The 24,988-nt window shown below is 37.1% G+C and overlaps 1 protein-coding gene across 1 annotated transcript in view; it reads right to left on the reverse strand.

Annotated features, from left to right (window-relative positions):
- FANCM (FA complementation group M) overlaps nucleotides 1-24,988 on the reverse strand; it is a 54,932-nt gene that overhangs the window by 25,338 nt on the left and 4,606 nt on the right. Inside the window, 9 exon segments of the mRNA XM_007467368.1 lie at nucleotides 322-479; nucleotides 4,045-4,258; nucleotides 5,786-5,992; nucleotides 11,228-11,412; nucleotides 13,912-13,998; nucleotides 14,511-14,636; nucleotides 15,265-15,397; nucleotides 17,075-17,206; nucleotides 22,112-22,270. Coding sequence (XP_007467430.1) covers nucleotides 322-479; nucleotides 4,045-4,258; nucleotides 5,786-5,992; nucleotides 11,228-11,412; nucleotides 13,912-13,998; nucleotides 14,511-14,636; nucleotides 15,265-15,397; nucleotides 17,075-17,206; nucleotides 22,112-22,270 — 1,401 coding nt within the window.

Raw genomic sequence — 24,988 nt, forward strand, 5'->3', positions numbered from 1 at the left:
GGGAAAGAGCCAAATTACGGTATATTGCAGAGTAACATAACAATCATATAAATTACACCTACACAGACATGTTCATATGCAGAAAGTAATAAAAGTCAGAACTTATGTAAATATATTACAGTCATGTAAAAATATATATACAATAAGGAATACAAGAAAATTAGTAGTTTTACCAAGTTAGACTTTAATATTCTTTTTTATACTGCTTACATTCTTAATTTTTACATAAGTTGACATTCTGATCATGAACATTCATTCTCTTTACTTCCAAAGCTATTGCACAGTCGCTATAAAGAGCATCTGAAAACATGTTCAACTTACTGGTCTGTTCTCCTCATTCTGTAAAGATAGAAACTGAAGTTGAGGCAATGTTATTTCCTTAATTTCATCAGTGTCTCTTAATCTATATCGTCTGTTCCATAATTTAAATTCTTCTTCTGATAAGAACCAATCATTCTTTGAATTACTCTGCCTCATTCCTATAAGTTTAAAAAATAATTGAAAAGAGGTTTAAAAAAATCTGCCAGGCAAACACAAAATATATGACATCAACTCAAACGCTCTACCTGTTTATGTCTACTCATCTCTGCTAAACCACTGATTCTATACCTTAAAATTAGTGTTCTTCATATAAACACTCTGGTTATCACTTCCTGCTTCTACATATCTCCTAAACTTCTCTCACCTCTTTGAAAGTACTAGTGCACCCTTCCATCTAGAGCTAACCTTTGGTAATGACTTTATTAGCAAAACATCACCAGGCAGCTAGGCTCTCAGTCCTCGTTTCTTTTGGACTCTCCATTTTGTTGTCTAAGACCTGGCAGGAAACAGATAACTCACAGATGAAAACTAGTATCATGATTCTAGCATAACATTATCGGAAAAGTTATCTGAAACTGGTGTGGGGGTGGGGGAGATGCCAAGACTAAAGTCTTAAATGGAGGGGGGGTTGAAGGGGGATAGGAAAGACCTACTGCTTTAAAAAATGACATAATAATATACTTTTTAAAAAATGTATAGTAAATTAACCCTTTTTTTAATTTCCATAATCTTTATGAAGGAAAACAATCACCAACATGGAAAGGATAAAAAATACAAACCTATAACTCTGGTCCCAATATAGATGAGGGCAGAAAAAAAAAAAATCAGAAAGACTACTGAATTAGGAATCAGGAAGCTTCTGTCTTAACTAGTCCCAAATATTATATAGAAAGCTTTTATAAAATAAGGGGTTTGAACTAGGTGATCTCTCAGGTCCCTTTCAGATTTAGCAATCTGAGGCGCTAAGACTTTTGACGTAGAAAGGTATTCCATTCTCCTAGTCACTTTAAATAAACTCAGACCTCTAAGCCCAAATGAATTATATACTAATACATAGAAGATGACATTCATACACACTATCTTGGCAAGATGAATCAATGACACTTGAAAAATCAGAGAAAACAGAAGAAGAAAAGCACAGAAAAATGAACATGAGCTAACATTATCTCAATTTTTTAAAAAGGAAAGATTCTAGACTTTTACCATCCATCCCTAGTAACATTTTATAAACAATCATTAAACATATGGTTAATTAACATTTATAAAAATAAAATGATCACTAAAAAAAATGTATGCCAACCTAATCAAGTTTTTTAATAAATTCAAGAGAATTCAAAATACATACTATCTTTTCATTTTAACACAAAATTTAGCAAAGTCTTGTAAAATGACAGGTATATTCCTATTAAGTGGATTTGCATTAGGTTTAATAGGCATATCCAAAAAGCACTGATTAATGGCTCTGAGTTAAGGGAAAGAACATTAACAAATTTAAGTGAGTGAGTCCAAAGCAGGTGCCTAGGAGGGAAAGAACTTTGAAACTTCAGGGTAATGAAAACCAGTAGAACAATCAGTTGAACAAACCTGAGAGGTACTGTCTTCAAATATATAAAGAACTGCCACCTACGTAAACCAAAGATCAAATCCACTCTTTGAGTCTAGAAGCTGTTGGCAAAGAAAGTCGCCTGCCATTTCAGTAAACAAAGGATGATGGGGCCATCAAGCCATCAGCCACTGCAGCTGCCCCCAAGGGGGTTTCAGCATGGAGAAAAACAGGAAACTGGCCCCAGATAGTTAAGATGTATATCAAAGGTATAATTTTAATGAGCCCAAACTCTTGCATCTTCCCATACATAAAAAAGCACTGAAATCATTAACTTGAGATGTCTGTTTTTTGTGATTAGCAGTAATCTTTTGATGCTCAACTACTAGGGTTCTTTTTCAGCAAAAACTCCTATATATCCTGGCTCCTCCTATACCTCTTTGGACCAGTCCCTCAGAGCTGTCTGAGAGGCTGCCTTCCCGGGCTACAGTCCTCAGTAATACCCCAAATAAAACATAATTCTCAACTTTTACATTGTGCATTCTTTTTCAGTTGGCAAAGCCAAAACTAAATCAATGAGCAAAAGGTACAAAGCCAGATTTTTTTTTCAACAGAGGGACTTCTATATGGACTATTCAACAATGGAATGAACCCTCATAAAAGAATACAATTTCCATTAACAAAGATGTTCAAGTTGAGACTGGATATACATTTAATAAGAATGCTACAGAAAACATCCCTACCTTGGTAAGTAATTGGACCAGATGACCCCCAAGGTTTCTTCCAAATCTTAGAATATAATTACATGATTTTATGATTCTTTAAAAGCTTACCTTAAAGGTTAAGTAAAATTTTTTTTAAAAGTTTTTGTTTCTCATTTTTATAGTGCTAACAGTTCCAGATATATTCTTGATATCACCAAAATCTCTGCAGTTCTTAAGCTAGCACTCTCATTACTATGCTCCCTGGCCCCAAAGTATTTTTTTCTTACTGATTCAATATCACCAACAACTTCGTCTAACTTCACCACTATCTGGTGTAACAGTAAATTGAAAAACAAAAGCAGGGGGGAGGGATTTCACTGATGGTCCAGTGGTTAAGAATCCGCCTTCCAATGCAGCGGATGCGGGTTCAATCCCTGGTTGGGGAACTAAGATCCCACATGCCACAGGGCAACTAAGCCTGCACACTGCAACTACTGAGCCCATGTGCTCTAGAGCCCGCATGCCACAACTAGAGAGAAGCCTGCACGCTGCAACGAAAGATCCCACATGCCACAACTAAGACCCTGTGCGGCCAAATAAATAAATATTTTTTAAAAAAGAAAGAATATTTTCTCCTTTGTAGAGATGGAAATAAACAATTCCCCCTCCCTTTTTCTGGGAGCAATTCCAGAGATACCTAATGTTCCTAAATCCTTTATTTAACCCTTTGATATTTATGCAAATTGTTGTAAAGGCAAAGCAAGCCTCTAGCCAGCTTTCCTACCAGAAATGATTTTCTTAAGGACCTAGGAGCCATCTCTTTGAAATGTAAACATCAAGGAAGATAGTGTCCCTATCTCCCATACACCTGCAGAGTTTAGCCTTGGCACCTTTCTCTGAGCTGTCCTTATCTGCTTGTCATAGAGACAGAGAAGTTTTATTATTTCTTTGGATAAAGGCAACTAGCTAACACAAATGGCTACCTCAATTACCAGGTGAATTTGGAATGAACTATGAAATAACATACAGCAAATGGTGCTGTCCTCTTATATGAGGACAAGTTACTGTTAATCTTAAGAAAATGATGTTAAGGACTGTGACTGCTTGGATGAATAGGGTAGAATTTCTTTCTGTCTTTGTATTATCTCAGTGGATTCCTTACAATGCACACTGTAATTGGCTTAATGCTTATTCAATAATAAAACTATGTTCTTTCTTTTCCACAATTTGTAAAGAGGATTCTCTGGGCTGGTAAGATATTTTTAATTTTCCCAACACTGAGTTTCTTTCATTCTGTACTGCCAGTGTCTCCTTCCCTTTGCCACATTAATCATCTCTTATCCTTCTCAAAATGAACATCTATAACAGCCTAGAATGTATGCTGAGTTTCTCATAGAAGAAAAATATCAATATATGACCTGCTAATGAACAACAGGAAGGCAAATGCATGTCTCAAATGTCAAAAATTTTATTTACCCTTCCTATAGGAAAAGATAGATGACTTTCGCTGCAAGTTCCGAGAAGGCTTGTCTGGTTCATAGACACCATGCGTGATGAACATCTTATGTAAGTGTGGATTGATTCCATCAGGAACCATTCGTGGACTTCCTTGGTAAAAATGAAGGACCTGCCTATTACCTGAAATAGCTTTATAAATACTTCTTTTGTTACACTGACTTTGATTATAAGTCTGCAAAAACAAATAAACATCAAATCACATTATTTCTATAATAATCACCAAGCCATGACAAGCAGTTATTATATTAGTCTAAGTTTATTCTAAACAGTAAACTCTGATCCACTTAAATACTTGAAGAATGGAATATCTGTTGTCTTAAATCTGAAGCCTATTTAATTAACTCTTGATGAAAATCATTTCAAAATTCATTATTATAAAAGCTTAACTTAGTAACTATATTGTACAAAGGAAATCTGTCTTTTATTTAGTATCTTGCTATTTTTGATTAAGGCTGATGTTTATATATAAGTGTAAATTGCTTTTTAAAAAAATACTATTTTCTTATTTCAGCTTTTACTTCATCTTTCTACGTGTCAATTTTCTTTACTGTATACAACAAGAAAAGCACTAGTACTGCCCTTACAGGGTTGTTGACAGGATTCAAACAAAATAATGCATTTGAAACATTTGCAACACTGTCCAGCACAGAGCAGGTACTCACCAAATGTGGGCCATTATGACTACTTAACAGATAAGAAAACTAACACCTGATATCTAAACTAACAACTAACAACTCACTTAAGGCAACTCACCTTAAGTGAGTTGCCAAGGTAATACAATTAGTTAGAATCCAATTCCACTCAGTGATAATACATAGACTTTTAAAAGCTACCAGACATTTCATTTATTGGAATCATTTTATAGATAAACTAGATGTTACATAAGAATATGCTATAATCACATGAAAAGTACTGGGGGAAAAAATTCATTTTTCAGGATGATTTTTAAAGGGTTTATAAAATATTTTAAATCATTTTTTAAAAACTATCACAATTAATGAAAAAATCTTTAATGTAAAACTATTTACTTAGACACAGAAATAGTCCCACTCAGTTACAAAAGTTAGTTAATACTTTAGTGTACATACACAAAATAATATTATGTATTGATACAACATCATATTTAGGAAGACCTGTTACCCAAGATTACAACAAAGTATGAATATCATTCAAGCCCCTTATCACTTAGAATAGGCATCAGCAAACTTCTCCATAAAGGGCCAGAAGGTAAATATTTTAGGCTTTGCAGGCTACCCATTATCCCTGGTGCATATTCTTGTCAGTTGGTTGGTTGGTTGATTGATTTAGGCAATTCTTTAAAATATAAATAAAACCATTCTCAGCTCACTGTAGTTAAAAAACAAAAAACAACTAAACACAAAAAGCAGGCCTTAGAAGCACAGGGAAATAGTAACACAAAGTAATACATATTGATTTTTGTATCTATGTGTCTCTAAATTAATACTGAAGTACAAAAATGTGTTTCTTTATATGGATAAAAATATTAAGACTGAATCCAGTCAAAAATTCTCCTAATTACAAGAAAAGAACAGGCAGAATCTAATACAAAGGAAAACAGAAGTCAATCACAATTACCTACAGATTGTTTGGACTTTGAATGTTAACAGATTGATACTTGTCTTTAGGCTCTGTTTCTCAAATTTCAATTGTCAAATTACATTTCCATATGTCTACTTACCCGTTCTTCTCGTCCTTCAGCAAGGATAACAACAATCCTGCCTTGACGTTTGCGGCCAGTTCTACCCATTCGTTGCACAAGACGAATTGGGCTCTTCTGGGCATCAAAACATATTATAAGATCAACTTCTCCTATATCCAAACCTTCTTCACCAACACAAGTAGAAACCAATGTATTGTAACCACCGCTACGAAATTGTTTCACTACCTAAAATTAAAATGATTTAAAAATAACTAGATGCAAGTATAAGAGAATTGTAGATCAAAGCATACTTTTTCCATTTGTCCCTGAAATCAGATTCAAAATCAGCACCCAAAGTACTATCGAATAGGAAAAGAAGCGGCAAATGGCAATATGAGCCAAAAGACATTGTGGTAAAATGCAAAGGGCAGTCCCAATTTCTTTGCTTTAATAATGGTTATGATTCCAAAAGGTTTTGCTAACAATTTACACATGAATGAGAAACCACAGATACTATTTTTAGCATCACTAAAAGGGGTGTAAAGCAGATAAGTGGCCCAGAGCAATTACTGTTATTTATCATGTCCTAGACCTAAATTTATTGATGGTAAATTAACAATAATAGTACGTTTAATAATTAAACCATTGTTAAAGTAAGATTGTTTTATTACTTCTAGAATTCATATTTTAAATAGAAACAGAATCATGGACATAGAGAACAGACTGGTGGTTGTCAAGGGGGAGGGGCTGGGGGAGGGATGGAGTGGGAGGTTGGGGTTAGCAGATGTAAGCTTTTATAAGTAGAATGGATCAACAACAAGGTCCTACTGTACAGCACAGAGAACTATATTCAGTATCCTAGGATAAATCATAATGGAAAAGAATATATAAAAAAGGAATGCATATACATATATAACTGAATCACCTTGCTGTACAGGAATTAACACAACATTGTAAATCAACTATACTTCAATAAAAAAATTTTTAATTAAAAAAATAGAATTCACATTTTACCTTTTATACTGTCATTCCAGTGAAGGGTAGCAGAATATGCCACCCCAAAATATGACTGTAGGAGTTTAGAACATGCTGCCCCAACCTATGCTGCTTTGGTATATTGATTATTTTGAGCTATAGGCACTCGAAAAACAGCAAACGCGGGGAGAGGCTTTCTCTGAACTCCCCTTATCTGTCTAAAAGCAGATCCTCCAGAAGGAACTCAATTGTCATAAATCCCCTCCCCAGGAGTTTCATCAACCAGGGAAAACTGACTCTACAAGACACTGAAAGTCCACACTACATCCAGACAAACTTTATCACAAACTATCATACCTCCCATCTTTTCTTTTAGGGCTCCATTCATCTTCCCTAAAAATCATTTACTCTCCCCTGTGCACCCCATTTCTCTTTCCCCATAAGATGATATTTAAATCTGTATTCTAAGCCACTTCAGGGAGCTACTCATTTTTCCCTCAGTATCTCCTATGCATACATGAGGTATGCATGTTAATAAGCTTCTGTTTGTTTTTCTCTTGTTAATCTTTTATTACAGAGGTCTCAGCTAAGAACTCGTAAGGGTAGAGGAAAAATTTTTTTTCTCCCCTTCACCAGGACTTTTCTCTGATCAAGTTAATGAAACTACATTAGCATGACAATGAGTTAATGAAAAAGTCAACAAATATTCTGAAAAGTTTCCTTAAGCCTTATAAACTTAGTTCTCAACTGCTCTGAGCCTCAGTTTCCTCATTTACATACACACACACACACACACACACATATACACACACATCAATGTTGCAGGTTTATGGATGGTGGAATAGTAGTAGTGGTAGTAATTAAATAAGATCATGGTCAATAGATAAATAGACAATAGAAACAAAAATTAAATTATGGTATTCCAGAGGAATCAGTCATACTTTTGACTAATACCTTTATAAATGCCTATTAAAATGTAAGAATGCCTGGACAAAATGGCTAGTATGAAGGACAGTTATCAGACCTCGTATCTAAAAAGTAAATTTCAGGAGAAAATATTAGGGGAGTATACACAAAAAGGAAATATGAACTCTATCAAAGTATAGAAATAGGGCTTCCCTGGTGGCGCAGTGGTTGAGAGTATGCCTGCCGATGCAGGGAACGCGGGTTCGGGCCCCGGTCCAGGAAGATCCCACATGCTGCCGAGCGGCTGGGCCAGTGAGCCATGGCCGCTGAGCCTGTGCGTCCGGAGCCTGTGCTCCGTGGCGGGAGAGGCCACAGTGGTGAGAGGCCCGCGAACCGCCAAAAAAAAAAACTTTCTGCAAGGTATCACTGCCGCATCTACATACCCACCTCTACCTGTGCCTGCATAGTTTACCTTCCCCTCCTATTGTTTTGGACAAATTATCCGTGTTCTTAACTAAGGTCATCCCCCATAGTTTTATACTAGATCCCATCCTTTTCCCTTAACTACTCAAAGATCATTCCAGCAATACTCTTCTCTCTGCTCTGTCATCAATTTTTCTTTCTCAACTGGTCATTCCTATCAGCATATAAGCATACTATTATGTATCTCAACATAAAACAAAAAACTACTTCCATCTCTGTGCTCCTTTTAGTAATAATCCTTGAAAGACTTGTATACTTGCTATCTCCAGCTCTTCTCAGTGGTGGCTTGTCCCACCATTCCACTGAAAATGTTCTTTTCAAGGTCATTTGCCTTCTCCTCTCTTATTCCAATAGTCAATTCCCAGTTATCATCTTATATGACCCACCAGCAGCATTTATACATTTAATCACTTCCTCCTCCAGGAGATACCACACTCTCCTGGTCTTTCTCCCATTTCACTAGTCACTTATTCTGATTCCCCAGGACTCAGTCTTTGGACATCTTCTATGTCTTCATTCAATCCAGGCTCCCCTACATGATGATGATTTCCAAATATATATTTCCATGAACCCATGAAGTCAAGACATACTCAATTGTTTACTTAACATCGCTACTTGATGTTTAAAACAGTGTAACTCAAAGTACAATCCATGAAGTATTTATTACTGGTGCCGGTACTGGTTCACAACTGTTTACTACCAGCTGATAAGACTACAAAAACTAAGAGTAAGAGTTTAGAAACTTGACAGAGTATTCCCCATCTGTTGACCCTAAAAAATAATTTAGACATGAACTTTGTTTTTCATTAAGCTTATTTTTCTAGTAATTCATTTTTGTTGTAATATTCAAAGGTATCTGTCTGTGATGTAATGAATGGAAATAAACTGGTCCTCCATCAGTTTTGACAGTTTGAAAACCACTAATCTCATAGGCATGCCAAAGTTAATTTGTCCAAAACCAAGCTAATATTCTCTACAAAACCTGCCTTTCCTGCAGTCTTATCCACCTTAGTTAATAGCCACTCTTTTCAGTTGCTCAGGCCAAAAACCTTGGAGTCAGCCTTCACACTCCTTTATCTCATATCCCACTCTAATTTGTCAATAAGTCCTGTCAGCTTGACCTTCAAAATATATCCAGAATCCAATCATTTCTCACAACCTGCTACCACCCTAGTCCAAGCCACCATCATCTTTAGCTTGAATTATTGTAATAAGTCTTCCAATTGGTCTTCCTATTTCCACCCTTAGCCCCTTAGTTTATTCTTAAGACAGCAGCCAGTGTGATTCTTTTAAAATATCAATCAGGACATGACCCTCCTCTGCTCCAAATTCTCCAAGGTCTTCTTTTCACCTTATTCAGAGTAAAAGCCAAAGTCATTAAAATGGAAATGTAAGGTCCTAAAGAATCTGGCCCCTAACTTCCTCTGTGAGTTCATCACTTGTTTCTAAATAAATGAATAATTCAATTACAACTCTTTGCTTGAAAGCTTATTTCAGAATAAAACTGCTGTTATGAAAGCAATTATGTATAGGAGTAATAAAAAGGATTGTTACCCCGGCCTACATAAAAATATTATTGATAAAAGTGAATAAAAGGGCTTCCCTGGTGGCGCAGTGCTTGAGAGTCCGCCTGCCGATGCAGGGGACGCGGGTTCGTGCCCCGTTTCGGGAAGATCCCACGTGCCGCGGAGCGGCTGGGCCCGTGAGCCATGGCCACTGAGCCTGCGCGTCCGGAGCCTGTGCTCCGCAAATGGGAGAGGCCACAACAGTGAGAGGCCCGCATAACGCAAGGAAAAAAAAAAAAAAAAGTGAATAAAAGATAAAGTGAATAAAATCTATAAGGTTTCTTATGGTACCTGACAAACCCAGGAAATATGACTCTGGGTAATAATGAAGTTGGCCAGAGACCAGGTTGGGGACTATGGGTATTTCAAAATACTTGACCTCCTAGGTAGAAATTCACTTCATTTTTCACACAGATATTACTAATCACTAACGTGATTATTAACATTAGTAATAATCATCCACTAGACGCCTGAACCCTTTAGAGTACTTATTAGACTTGAGATAGGGAAAAGTGTTACATTCAGACTCAGGAAAACCTCCTAGACTCTCTCCACCAGATCCAGTTTGCTTAAACAGACTCTTTTGAGTACAGTGGGGACTGGTATAAGAAGTATTTAATAATAGGAGTCCTCATCTATTAATGTTGACAGAATCAAGAAAGGATCTTTCAAAATGAATTAGACATTAAAGACATACCTAACTGTCAGAGGCTACTCAAGTGTAGACCTATAGCTAACCTGAAAAAACCTGTATACAGTTTATAAAAATCTATAGTCTAGGGCTTCCCTGGTGGCGCAGTGGTTGAGAGTCCGCCTGCCAATGCAGGGCACACGGGTTCGTGCCCTAGTCCGGGAAGATCCCACATGCCGTGGAGCGGCTAGGCCCGTGAGCCATGGCCAATGGGCCTGCGCATCCGGAGCCTGTGCTCCGCAACAGGAGAGGCCACAACAGTGAGAGGCCTGCCTACCGCAAAAAAAAAAAAAAAAAAAAATCTATAGTCTAAAATATCCCCCAAAACATCATAGCACTCAAAAATTTATGACCAATATTCAGAGCATACAGCTACCTTAAATACCACCATGGTTTCCTCTGACCATATTTTTAAGTTAAGATTTTTAGATAACAGAAAATATTATTTGTTTGGAATAAATAACTAAAGTGACTTAAGATAAATAAATAGTAAACACTTCTTGAAGGCTCTACAGTACGATTTCACTTAATGCTTACAATAGCTCTACAGGGTATGTTTACAGATAAGGAAAACTGAGGCACAGGAAGCAAAGAAACTTATAAGTGGAAGAACCAGGATTCCAACCTACATAATATGAATCCAGAGCCTTTCTGCTTAACCATTATACTTTTAAAAAAACATTTCAAAATCCAAAAACACCCACTTTTTTTGGTCTTTCAAAATATGCCGCTTTATTTATACATTTACTACAAAATAATCTTTAAGATGTAGCCAACTGACCAGTGAGTTAAACAAAAAAATGCGTAAGTGCAAAGCTAATCAATTTTATTTTTATATTCATCATCTCCAAAAATAATTACCTCCAGTTGCTCCTTCTGGGTAAAACCCTTCATGCTTTTCCCTGAGGCATGGCCAACAAAAGTCATTACTCTAATAATTGGCTGATGTTGTAAAAGCATTTCTGCAATTTCTTGAACACTATCTCGAAATGAAGAGAAGATCATAACTCTGGTCTCGTCACATTTCTTGTCAGATGTCTTTTGAGCTATATAACAAAAACACTTTAATTACAACTTTTATAAAAGCATTTAGATGAGAACTAATTCAAAAGACAAACCTGAAACTATATACTAGTGAGTGACAATTCTTTCAAAAAAATAATTTAAGGCATCTTAAACCTTTGCTGGTTTTCCTCCTACCTTTTCTAGTAATCTTAATAAACCTGGCTCCTTATCTCTCATTGGCTGTCATAAAATAAAAACCTAAACCAAATAAAAATTACCTTTAGACCAGTCCTTCAATTCATGCATGACGCCTGTTATTCCCCTTTACCTTCTAAATCAGAAGCACAGGACTGCAGAGCTCTCACTGATTTTGTATATCTTCCCTTTCCTTTCTACTCACTAAAGGCACTGTCTTAATCCAGGCCATGGTATTCTGTCTCCAAGTTATTGATATGTTCAAATTCTTCAAGGAAACTGCAGAATATACCCAACAGTCAATCACAAAGCTGCTCCCAGTGTCTCTGTTCTTGGGAGGAGTAGAATGCATAAATAAAAACATGATTTTGAGGCTGGACCACTTAGTCTCTGGGTGATGTGTGACCATGGTAGTCATTTAATCTCTTTAAACTTTAGTTTCTTAATATCTAAAATGGATTGAGGTGATGATTAAATGAAACAGTAAATATAAAGTATGTAGACTTGCATACAGCAATTGGTTAATAATTGCAAGTTGTGTGGAGTTTTTTGTTATTCGCTTTCTTTTGTTTTTTAACCTTGCATGGGACTTTGACAATCCTTCTTTCTTAAACATGATTTATATTATGTTAATTATCATGTGTGTGCCAGAGACTACACTAAGCATTTTACATATGAACTCATTTAGTCTTCATAACAACCTTATGAATTAAATGACTTAATAAAGTTAATGCATAATACATAAGGAAAAAGAAGCAGCTGCTGTTGCAAGGAAAATTATTCCAGATAAACCTCCTTTGAATCAGCATAGCATCAAGACTCTACATCTGACCAACTGCAGATCAATAGCTACTTTCAGTGCAAAGCCTATCTCCTTCAACAGGCCGCAGCCTGCCTTTCTATCTTCATTCCATTAAAGCTGCTCTACCAAAGTCATCAATAACTCTATATTGCCAAACTCAGTGGATGCTTTTTAGTTCATTTGACCACAACTCTCAGTAGTATTTAACACAATACACTCCTTCCTACTGAAATAGTCTCTTCCCTCAGCATCTCTGACAATTCACTTGTCTGGTTTCTTTCTGAATCTCCTTTGTGGCATTTTCCCCTCTGAACTCTAAATGTTGGTATTCTGCAGGACTAATTCCCAGCCCTCTGTCCCTAAACTGTATTCCTGGTGATATGATCACATCCATTCTTGAAACTTTTAATATTGCCTTTATGCTGATAACTCTAAAATTTATTTATATATATGTAAATAGATAAAAATATTCCAGACCATTCTTTTGAGACCCAGATTCACTTATCCAATGCCTACACGTCTCAACTTAGATGACTCAAAAGCATCCTAATATGTTTGCTCTTTCTTCTCCATGTTGTTAGTTTTCTCTTTGTTCATACAGTCATCTGCAAACACACACACACACACACACACGCACGTACTCCTACACTTATGATTTTTTTTCTCATACTCTATGTCCAATCCATCAATAAGCACTGTTGGCTCCAACTTCAAAATATATCTAGAATCTATAACCACTTCTCAGAACCACCTTGCTGCTTGGTACTACTATCTTGGTATAAGCTATCATCATCTGTTATCATCTTAGACTATTACAATAGCCTAATTGGCCAACGTCTACGAAAGTGATCTTTTAAAAATATAAGTCAGATCACGTCACTCTGCTGCTCCGAATGCCTCTGTAATAGTTTCACAAATCACAAGCATGCACAGAATAAAATCCAAAGTCCTGACATGGCCTACATCCCAACATGACCTGGCCCCTGGCTGTCTCTCTAACCTCTGCCTACACCACTCATCCTCATTACACTACTCCAGCCAAATTGGTTTGTTTACTGATCCTTAATCTTACCAAGCACCCTACTGCCTCAGGGCCTTTGAATCTTCTATTCTCTCTGCCAGGAATGATCCGCCTACAGAAATCCACAAGGCTTGCTCCCTTACTTCCATCAGGTAACAGCTCAAATATCACCCTACAAAGAGGTCTGCTCTAAAACCCTATATAAAATAGCCTCCTTCATGACTCTCTATTTTCTCACCTAGCTTACTTTTCCCTACCATTATATTATACATTGTTTTATTATCTGCTTCCCTTATACTACCCCAGGCTGACTTTTCTTTTTCACATAATACCCTATTCTTAACATTTCCACCATTCCCCTGGTGCCTATGCTCCCAAAATTTCTCAGAGCTTTTTTATATTCATTATCCAGAATAATTAAAAGCTCATCTTCTCCATAAGAAATGTTAGCACAAACTAATGAGTCAGAGTTTTAGCTTTCTCAATAACTGCCTTGCCTTGAGTCTATTAAATACGACCTACCATTCCATGACTTGAAGTGTTCAACTACAATTTCTTCTAATTTCTTTAATTTTGGATGACTATAGCAGAACTTTTTATCTTCATCTCCTGTAAAAAAACAAAACACAAAAAATTTTTCTGTATTTTTCCATATTCAATTACATTAATGTATTTTAATTACCCTTTCAAAATGGATTCGTTAAAACTTATTTCTTTTTATTTAAACAGTAAGTAGCATCTGGGTAGCACACAAACCTTACTGTAAAATAAACTGAATTTTTATGAAAATTTCATTCTGAGAAAGACTCCAAATGAGAATCAGCAGCAAAGAGAAAGGAAAAATTCACATTTAGTTAAGTTATAAATTAGTTTTTGGTAGTTCTGAGAATTTTCACTACCAGTAACAACTACTACTAACTTCTATTATATATTTAAAGTTTATGAACTGCTTGAATACATATTTATCCTAAGTTGAAGAATAAGATCTTTTAGCATTTAACAGGTCTATTGCTACAGAAATATAAGTAGATATAAATAGACATGTGGATCAATGGAGCATAATTTTAAAATTAACCTTGATAAAGAGGAAACAATACAGAATTTTAAAAGAAAAACCAGACCTTTTTTGATAGCAGAAATGCCACTTGCTGAAGTACTACGTGTATGTGCAAACATGCACTCTAGATGATTATAGAGTTTCATGAAGTCCTCGTTTCGGCTAAGTTCTTTTTTTGCCCGAGTCATTCCTTCAGAAATTAAGAAAATATTTTTCCAATAAATTTAATAGCAAAACTAATCAAATGTATCATTTATTTAAAAGAAATTAAACTATAGCAATGAATGCAAGTTTTTCAAATTTAAAAATAAAAACCAGCAACTTTTTCCAGTTCCTCATTCACATATGTATTAATGAATGGTTTCTTTTCTTCCAGCAATTTATCAAAAGCAAAGAAACATGGGCTGGCACCTTGATCCTGGACTTCCCAGCCCCCAAAACTGTGAGAAATACATGTCCATAGTTTAAGAAAAAACAAAAAAAAAAAGAAGAAGAAAAAGAAAGGAAGGAAGGAAAAAGAAAGAAAGAAAGAAAGAATTTGTTACATAACTATTTCACTGCTTTTTATTTTATTTATTTATTTATTAAGCTGTGCTGGGTCTTAGTTGCAGCATGTGGGATCTAGTTCCCTGACCAGGGATCAAACCCGGGCCCCCTGCATTGGGGAGGACCACCAAGGAAATCCACTGGACACACAAGGAAGTCCCCTTCACTGCTTTTTAAAATAAAGCACCTCAAGTAATCCAAACGGCTCAATACATATCGTTAACCAAAATAATACATGTCAGCACTTTTAAAAATAATTTCATATAATTTACCTTTAGTTCCATCCATAATTCCACAAAGGAAGAAATATAATGATCTCATTCCCATTTGCTGTAATAATTCATAACCATGATATAAACTAATACAAATAGCAAACTCTCCCTCGATTATGCCTTGTTGCAGTCCCTAGAAAAAACAAGCATGTATCAAATTTACCCAGAGAAAGAAATGAAGATACATGTTCCATGCAGAACTTACTGGTTCTACTGAATGTCCTAAGATGTTGCTATGGAAAGGTGTCAATGTAGTTTCCATATACAATCTGCCCCTTTATTTAATTCAACATGAAATTTACATTTTAAAGAGAATAAATGAACGGGAGGATATTTATCATATGCTGTTTTTCTTTGCAGGTAAATTATTAGCAGTATATAGATTAATTTGGTCTTTCAAAACAATTTAATCAGCACCTACTATTTGCCGAGCACTGAGCTAGACATTTGGGATACAAGGGAAAATAAAACAGATACGGGCCTATCCTCACAAATGTTTCTGACATCAGGACAAATATTTAATCAAACTGTTTAACACTAACATTTAACACCAAGTATACATGCCACAGGGAGCACCAGACACCGTTATAAGCACACTACTTATACAAACTTATTTAATCTTAACACCTAGGAGGTAGGTACTATTGTTATGCCCATTTTACATATGTGGAAGCTCACGTAGGTGATAAGTAGCAGAGCCAGTATTTGAACCTAGGAAATTTGGCCCAGTGTGCTTGTGCTTTTAACCACTACTCTCAAGGAAAAGTAACAGTACATATTCCTTTTGTAGGAGCATACAGTCGGTATATCTATACAATAAAATACCTTTAAAAGACCATTGAGAATATATTTTAATTATTTTCCTTTATTAGAGATGAAGACTATTATTTAATACCTTACATTTTTAGTAGCATTAATATCAGTTACACTCATTTTAAATGTTTCCAGGATAGTGATAAATGCCTTAAAATGGCACATTAATTACCTAAAAGGGTAAAACAACGTCTCTGTAAAACATACTCTCATCAGTGAGATCAAGTTCAACAGATTTAGATTTATGATTTAAAATTTTAATGAACCTTTAACTCCTAGCAGAAACTTTAAACATTTTATTAAAGTCTAGTATAATACACTGCAATTTCACAGAAAATTCCCTTTGTGGTTTCCCAGATACTATAGAATAAAGTCCATATTTCTAGTATAACATTTAAAGCTACTCCCAGGTGGTCACAACCTAGATCATATCTGACTCCCTCAATCCTTTACCTCAGGCAAATTGGTTTTCTCACTGTCTCCTTTATACCTTCATTCAATTGCCTCTGTTCTTTTGCACATGCATTCCCTCTCAGTTCCAAGAGTGACTCAGTGCCTTTTCATGCTTGTGAGCATCTCTTTTGACTCTGGACCTAATTTGATGGATATGTTCCTATCCACCTATTGTTTTCCTATAAAGATTAAAAATACAAAGCTTACTGTGATGCTTAATCCAACCTCGGTATGGAGATTTAAGACTAAATGCTATGGATCTAAAAGTTAGTTAAAATCTACCCGCTTATGACCCTTTGACTTTGCAAAACAGAAGTGAACTAAAAGACCAATTCTTAATTAAAAGTTATAAGATAAATTTATTTTAATTCACATCATTAAACAGTATTCCTGCTAGATCTTTTTCATGTTTTTATAAACTATATAAACCATCCCTGAATTCTTGATGAGCTAATATATACCAAAAAACAATCATTATTTACATTTCATCCTGGTTCTAAGTAAAAACGTAGTCTATCAGCAAAATTTATTTTAAAATACCTACCACAATATTTGGAGATGGGTTTTTCCTAAATTGATCTCTTGCCAGAATTATCTGGTATTTTGTTAGATTGGGAATATCCCTTCTCATCAAAACATTCCTCTGAATCAAAGAACTTGCAAGTGCTTCCAAAATCTGAAAATTTCAAAGAAATTTAGTTTAAGTTTATTTTAAAATCCTTTTACAAATACATTTCCTCACATACTAAAATAGTTTTATATATTAAATAAAGTTTGTCTTAAAATGAATTTTTAAGTAAACACAGAAGAGATGATAAAATTTTAAAGTACTTGACAATTATCCCCAGATAATCCATGTGAGAGTCAGCACAAGCAATTATTAGATTCAACGATAATTCAAGAACATATGTGTTGGGCTTTCCTGGTGGTGCAACAGTTAAGAATCCGCCTGCCAATGCAGGGAACATGGATTCAAGCCCTGGTCTGGGAAGATCCCACATGCCATGGAACAACTAAGCCCATCCGCCACAACTACTGAGCCTGCACTCTAGAGCTGCGAGCCACAACTACTGAGCCCGTGGGCCTAGGTCCTGTGCTCTGCAACAAGAGAAGCCACCACAATGAGAAGCCGGTGCACTGCAACGAAGAGTAGCCCTTGCTCACCGCAACCAGAGAAAAAGCCCGTGCACAGCAACGAAGACCCAATGCAGCCAAAAATAAAATAAATATATTTAAAAAAAAAAAAAAGAACATATGTGTTTATCTGTTTATTTCTTAACTCTCCTCCTCTCCCTCCAAACTAAGCACAATGAAAGGAGGGCCTTGATTTTTTGCTCTGTTGCACCTTCAGTGCCTAGAACAAGTCTAGCACATAGGTAAATATTTGTAGAGTGATGACTAAATCAAAATTCCTTGAGTACATTTAATTTCATTCACTGATTCATTCTCTCAAAAATATTCATTAAGGGACTTCCCTGGTGGTCCAGTGATTAAGAATCTGCCTTCCAATGCAGGGGACGCGGGTTCGATCCCTGGTTGGGGAACTAGGATCCCACATGCTGCAGGGCAACTAAGTCTGCACGCCACAACTACTGAGCCCACACGCTCTGGAGCCTGCGTGCCACAACTAGAGAGCCCGCGCCGCAACTAGAGAAGCCCACATGCCATAATGAAAGATCTTGCATGCTGCAACAAAGATCCCACGTGCCACAACTAAGACTTGACATAGCCAAATAAATAAATAGATAGTTTTAAAAATATATTCATTAAGTATATACTATATATCAAGCATTGTTCCTGATGCTGGGGATATTGTGGCTGAGACAAATGAAGTTTCTATTTTCCTAAAGTTTACATTCAATAGAGGGAAGAAAGGAATAAAGAAGTGAACAAAGAAAGTAGAGAATTTTGATTATGATAATGCAGTTAAGAACCTAAAACACAGTAATGCTTTGTAGAGTCTTTGATGGGAAGGGGGTCACTATCATATGAGTGGACAAAGAGGGTTTCTTTCTTTCTTTCCTTCCTCCCTCCCTCTCTCCCTTCCTTTCTTTCTTTCTTTCTTTTTTTTGAGGGGTGGGGGGAGGAGCAGCAATTGTGCTGCCTGGGCACCCCCTGCTTCATCCGTCGTCCAGCGCCAGGATGCCGAGGAGCGGGCCCTTGGATTGTGACCTTGCCAGCGCCCTTCCGCCTCCGAGCAGCCCGTTTCCCACACTAAGGTTCCTGGCTGGGGATGGACCGCTCTGGGCCAGGGCTGCCTCTGGTACCAAGCAGCAGGAGAGACAGTGGTCCGGGTTGGGCAAGCAACGGAGCCTACTGCTGCATGGGTGACAGCAGGGCGCTCTCAGGGGAGAACTGGGCATGCAGGCTCCCACAGTTCTCCACATGTTCATGCCACCAAAGATGGTTTCTTTTAAGAAGTAATACTTGACATCTGAATGATAAAGTATGCCTAGCCTGAGAAGTTCTGAAGACAGAGCATTCCAGGCAGAGGAAACAGCAGACAAAAGGTCCTGAGCTTGATGCCATAGTGAAGGTAAAAAGCGACCTCCAGATGAAGACCTACTACAGCAATATGTAATTTGCCTAAGTTTTATTTCCTAAAATATAGCTATTTTAGTACATTTCAATCTTTTCTCTCTTTTAGCTTTGCTGATCAGCTTTGCTGACCACATATGCCTAAAGAAGCACTCTAGAAAAAATCAATAAAGTTAGGGCTTCCCTGATGGCGCAGTGGTTGAGAGTCTGCCTGCCGATGCAGGGGACACGGGGTCGTGCACCCGTCCGGGAAGATCCCACCTGCTGCAGAGCGGCTGGGCCCAGGAGCCATGGCCGCTGAGCCTGCGCATCCAGAGCCTGTGCTCCGCAACAGGAGAGGCCGCAGCAGTGAGGCCCGTGAACCGCAAAAAAAAAAAAAAATCAATAAAGTTAGGGCTTCCCTGATGGCGCAGTGGTTGAGAGTCTGCCTGCCGATGCAGGGGACACGGGGTCGTGCACCCGTCCGGGAAGATCCCACCTGCTGCAGAGCGGCTGGGCCCAGGAGCCATGGCCGCTGAGCCTGCGCATCCAGAGCCTGTGCTCCGCAACAGGAGAGGCCGCAGCAGTGAGGCCCGCGAACCGCAAAAAAAAAAAAAAAAAAATCAATAAAGTTAAATTATTATGTGATTATATAAATTACAACTTTTATATTCTTATAAATGGAGTGATTTTAATCATAACCAAATGTATTAGCATTTATGAGATAATTACCAGAAACACTTTGCCATATCTTAAATTATTAATACTTAGAATTTTGTTACAAATAATTTAAAAACAAAAAACAAACCATATTTCTATAAAACTTCTTTTTTAAGAAAGACTTATTAAAGATTAAATGATAGATAAACTTTCTGGTTATTCATTCCTGAATAACAAACTACTTCAAAACATCATAGGTTAAAACAACAACTATTTCATTTGCTTGTGATTCTATTTCTGCAGGGAAGAATTCAAGCAGGTAACAGAGAGGGCCTAGAAGGGATGATGACACAGTAACAATGAACATATCTAGTGCCCGTGTCTTGGTTTCTAAATACAACTCTTCCATAGAAGGAATAAGGATTCCTTGGAGAAATGGTTGATTCTATGGCTGAGACAGGACAACTACTAAATGAACATAAAATATCTTGTAATACCAGAAAGTTAGGAACTAGTCCTCCCCCAACCACCCCCCTGTCCCCAACAAAAAGTGCATGTCTAAAGGACACAGGAGCCATCTTAAAGGAACTCCTAATGGCCAAAGCTGGAACAATCTGAGCAACAAAATTAATAATGATAGTATAGAACTTAACCCACAGGAAAAAATAATTATCCACTAATATAATAATTATCCATATTAATATAAAGAATTGAAAAAGTAAATTGGGGAGAAGAAACAGCTCTTCATTATAGAAGAATTCAAATTAACAAATGTAAAAGAAATGAGGGAAACAAGAAACAATGATTAGGCAAATACTACAGGAATAACTGTTGTAGATAAGAACCATCATTATATGCTAAAGTTAGTGGACAAAATATTTTGAGAATCAGAGTATTTGCATAGTCTCAAAGTATCTCCCCACTGGAACTCTCTATACTATTTTTGCAAATTTCCTAAAAGTCTAAAATTATTGCAAAACAAAATATTAAAAATAAAAAAGAATTCTGTCAGGGCATTGCAGTGACAGCTTATCTCTGCTCCTGATGTCTAGAGTCTCAGATAGCTGGGAGCTTGCTGAAATAGCTCAACTGAGGCCATGTGTCTGCACCCTCAGTTCTAGCTATCTCCTGGCTCCTCCTTTCTCCTCACCATGGTTAACTTGAGGCTCACCATGGCTAACTTAGGGTTCACCACATTCTATTGGTCAAAGTCAGCCTAGGGTAAGCCTAGATTCTAGGGAGGGGAAATGTATCCTGCCTCTCAATGGGAAGAGTAGCAAAGAATCTGTACCCATCTTTAATCCACAGCAATAAGGATATAAAAAAAAGGTTTTCTCCTAGCATGACAATAATTATGAACTTTAGAAAACCAATTGCTACCCCAAATTTCTCCCATTTAAAGTGATAACTGCCTAAGCAGTTGTCTTACCGCTACAGTATTGACATTTGGACCAGATAATTCTTTGTTGTTGGGGGTCTCTCCTATCCATTGCAGGATGTTAAGTAGCATTCCTGGCCTCTATACACTAGATGTCAGTAACAAGTCCACTCCCCACACCCTCCAGTTAGAACAATCAAAAATGTGTCAATGGGCTTCCCTGGTGGCGCAGTGGTTAAGAATCAGCCCGCCAATGCAGGGGACACAGGTTCGAGCCCTGGTCTGGGAAGATCCCACATGCCATGGAGCAACTAAGCCCATGTGCCACAACTACTGAGCCTGCACTCTAGAGCCCACGAGCCACAATTGCTGAAGCCCGCACGCCTAGAGCCCGCGCTCCGCAACAAGAGAAGCCACTGCAATGAGAAGCCCGCACACCGCAACGGAGAGTGGCCCCCGCTCGCTGCAACTAGAGGAAAGCCCACGTGCAGCAACGAAGACCCAACGCAACCAATCAATCAATAATGTGTCAAGACATTGCCAAATGCCACCAAGTGGGCAAGATAGTCCCCAGTTGAGAAACACTGCTGTACAAGGGATCAGGGAGGAATATATTGAAAATATATTTCCTTACAAAGAAAGTTCTGGTTGAATCTGGATACATGTTTTGGGTGTGTTCACTATGTGAAAATTCACTGTGCTGCACACTTACATTTAATGTACTATGCTGTTCATATGTTTGGGGGGGCTGGTTATACTGCAATTAAAAGGTTTACTTAAGAAAATACAAAACCAAATTGGCTTTAGAAATGGTCCATCATTTTGTATTTCCTCTTTAACTAATAGTTCGCCAGTACATATAAAACACAGCGCTCATACTGAAAATTGTCATTTCAAAGAATTTTTTACCATATTAATTATATAAATGATTATAACTATATATTCTCACAGTCCGATTCTGTTAACTAAAATAATTACATTATCAGTTCATTTATTAAACTCTGAATTATGATAAAAATGGCTTACCTGTATATATGCCTTTTGGATAGCTCCAAGTTCTTCACCAAGGGGAACAACAAGCTTTTCAACTCGTCTTTCATGAGAGTATGGCAAAATATCTGGAGAATCTTCAGAACGAATCTCTATCTGCCCAATTAGTAGATTAGTAATAACCTGTTGCACAGCCTACAGAAAATCAATTAAGTAGGATTATATATTATATTACTTATTAAATGTTTTAGTTTGCCACTAACAAAAATAAAATAGCAATAAGTTTTTGAAAAAAAATTAGAAATTTATATTATTAAATATTTTTTAAAACTACAAATTATAGCACATCAGGAATGGCACAATAGGGGAAAATGCTTTTGAAACATCTTTCTTGCATGCCAAGCATCCAAGAGATAAAATGTCCAACAAGTTCCTCAAATGTATTTTGCGCTTTCCAATGGTAGTGTTACATCTTGTCAATATTTATAAAGACTCAGACAAAACAGAATTTTCAGATTAGCAAACCAAATCCCCAGAACATTATATAACAGTCAATTTTAGAGCCAGAACTAAAACCCAGATTTCCTGATTCTCTGGCAAATACTTTTTTCCACTGATTTTTTATGGGGAAAACAGAGAAGTCCTGTTACTACTAAAGGATACAAATGTACCTTGGAAATACTTTACAAACTGACTTGTTAAGAAACAGGGCACAGGTCCTACGCTAAATCTATTATTAATAAATGAATGGAGGGAATTCCCTGGCAGTCCAGTGGTTAAGACTCCACACTTTCATTGCCAAGGGTGCAGGTTTGATCCCTGGCCAGGAGCTAAGACCCCACAAGCTGCGAGTGTGACCAAAAATAAAAATATATAAATAAATAAATGAGTGGAATATTTTCCATTTAAATCAATATATATGCTGTGAATATATTTCTGGAGCTAAATTTCATTCATCAAAAGCTTATAAAAGAACTTAATTGTAAAAATAGGGAATTTAAGAAAAAACAAAAAACCTGTTGGTATAAACAACTGCTGTACCATTAGACCACAGTACTACTGGGTGTGATGAAAAAAAAGAGAGGAAGGGGGCTTCCCTGGTGGCGCAGTGGTTGAGAGTCCGCCTGCCGATGCAGGGGACACGGGTTCATGCCCCGGTCCGGGAAGATCCCACATGCTGCGGAGCGGCTGGGCCCACAGGCTCCGCAACGGGAGAGGCCACAACAGGGAGAGGCCCGCGTACCGCAAAAAAAAAAAAAAAGAAAAAAAAAAAAGAGAGGAAGGGAGAGATGGATGGATGTAGGGAAGGATGGAGAAAGAATCCTGAAAGTATCCAGAAATTAAGAACTCTTTTTTTTTAAACTAGTAAAGCCTCATGGGCTTAGTTTCAGGCAAAAAATACTCTAGGGCAAGAATCACATCTTTTGTATAGTCACTTTTGTATTCCCAACACCTAGTATAATGCCTAATACGGTAGTACACTATAGTTACTGAATGTCCACATACATTCAAACTCTAGAGTAAATATATGACCATTTTATAAAATTGACTAAGACTTCAGTATTTTTTTTTCCTTTGGCCGCACAGCATGTGGGATCTTAGTTCCCCAACCAGGGATTGAACCCGTGCCCCCTGCATTGGTAGCACAGAGTCTTAACCACTGGACCGCCAGGGAAGTCCCAGACTTTAGTATTTTTAATCATTCATTCATTCAAGAAATATTTGAGTAACTCCCATATGCCAGGTATTGAATTGGTGATAGAGGTATAACCAAGATAGACATAATCCCTACATTCATGTAGGTACTATTTTAGTGGAGCAAAAATACAACAAATAAATGAATAAGCAAAAGAATGACAGATTGTGATAGATATTAAGAAGAAAATAAGATAGGAAGAGTTGACTTTTCATAGCTTAAGAGTGAATTTTTCTAAAGAGGTGATATTTAAGCAGAGACTTGATGATGAGAAACAATCAAGCATGTTTAAAAAAGGTTGGGCAGAAATGATAGGATAGAAATTTCTAAAACTAATCAAGGCTATGGACAGAAGGAAAAAAGTCTATGGCTTGGCAGAATTGAAAGCTACCTTTGAAATTATCCAGAACCTAACACAGAAGACCATTCAGAGCTACTAAATTAGAATGTCATGGGATAAGGCTCAAAATCTGCATGGGATAGGGCTCAAAACTTTTTACCATCCTCCAATAAAGGAAACCTGAGCTCCCTAGAGAAATGGTGGATTCCACAGCGGGGACTCGAAAAATACTAAATGAGCATAAAATATCTTGTGATGCCAGTAAGTTAGGAAGTGTTCAAAACAAACACACGAACAAACAAAAGTGCATTCTAAAGGACACAGGAGCCATCTTCAAAGCACTCTCAATGGCCCAATCTAGAACAATCAAAATTATTAATGATAGTATTGGATTGTAGCCAATAAAAAAATATATATATATTCATATGTATGGATCTATATATATATCCATTAGTTCATATTGATGTAAAGACCTGAATTAAAAATATATGAGGAGGGGCTTCCCTGGTGGCGCAGTGGTTGAGAGTCTGCCTGCCGATGCAGGGGACACGGGTTCGTGCCCCGGTCCGGGAAGATCCCACATGCCGCGGAGCGGCTGGGCCCATGAGCCATGGCCGCTGAGCCTGTGCATCCGGAGCCTGTGCTCCACAGCGGGGGAAGGCCACAACAGTGAGAGGCCCGCGTACAGCAAAAATAAATAAATAAATAAAATAAGATAAATGAGGAGAGGGCTTCCCTGGTGGCGCAGTGGTTGAGAGTCCGCCTGCCGATGATTAAATAAATAAATAAATAAATAAAAATTTAAAAATAAATAAATAAATAAAATAAAATAGGAGAGAAGACAGCTTTTCACAACAGAAGAATTCAAATTTTGAAA

The sequence above is a fragment of the Lipotes vexillifer genome, unplaced genomic scaffold (genome assembly GCF_000442215.2).
Source record: "Lipotes vexillifer unplaced genomic scaffold, Lipotes_vexillifer_v1.1 scaffold190, whole genome shotgun sequence".
NCBI classification, from domain to species: domain Eukaryota; kingdom Metazoa; phylum Chordata; class Mammalia; order Artiodactyla; family Lipotidae; genus Lipotes; species Lipotes vexillifer.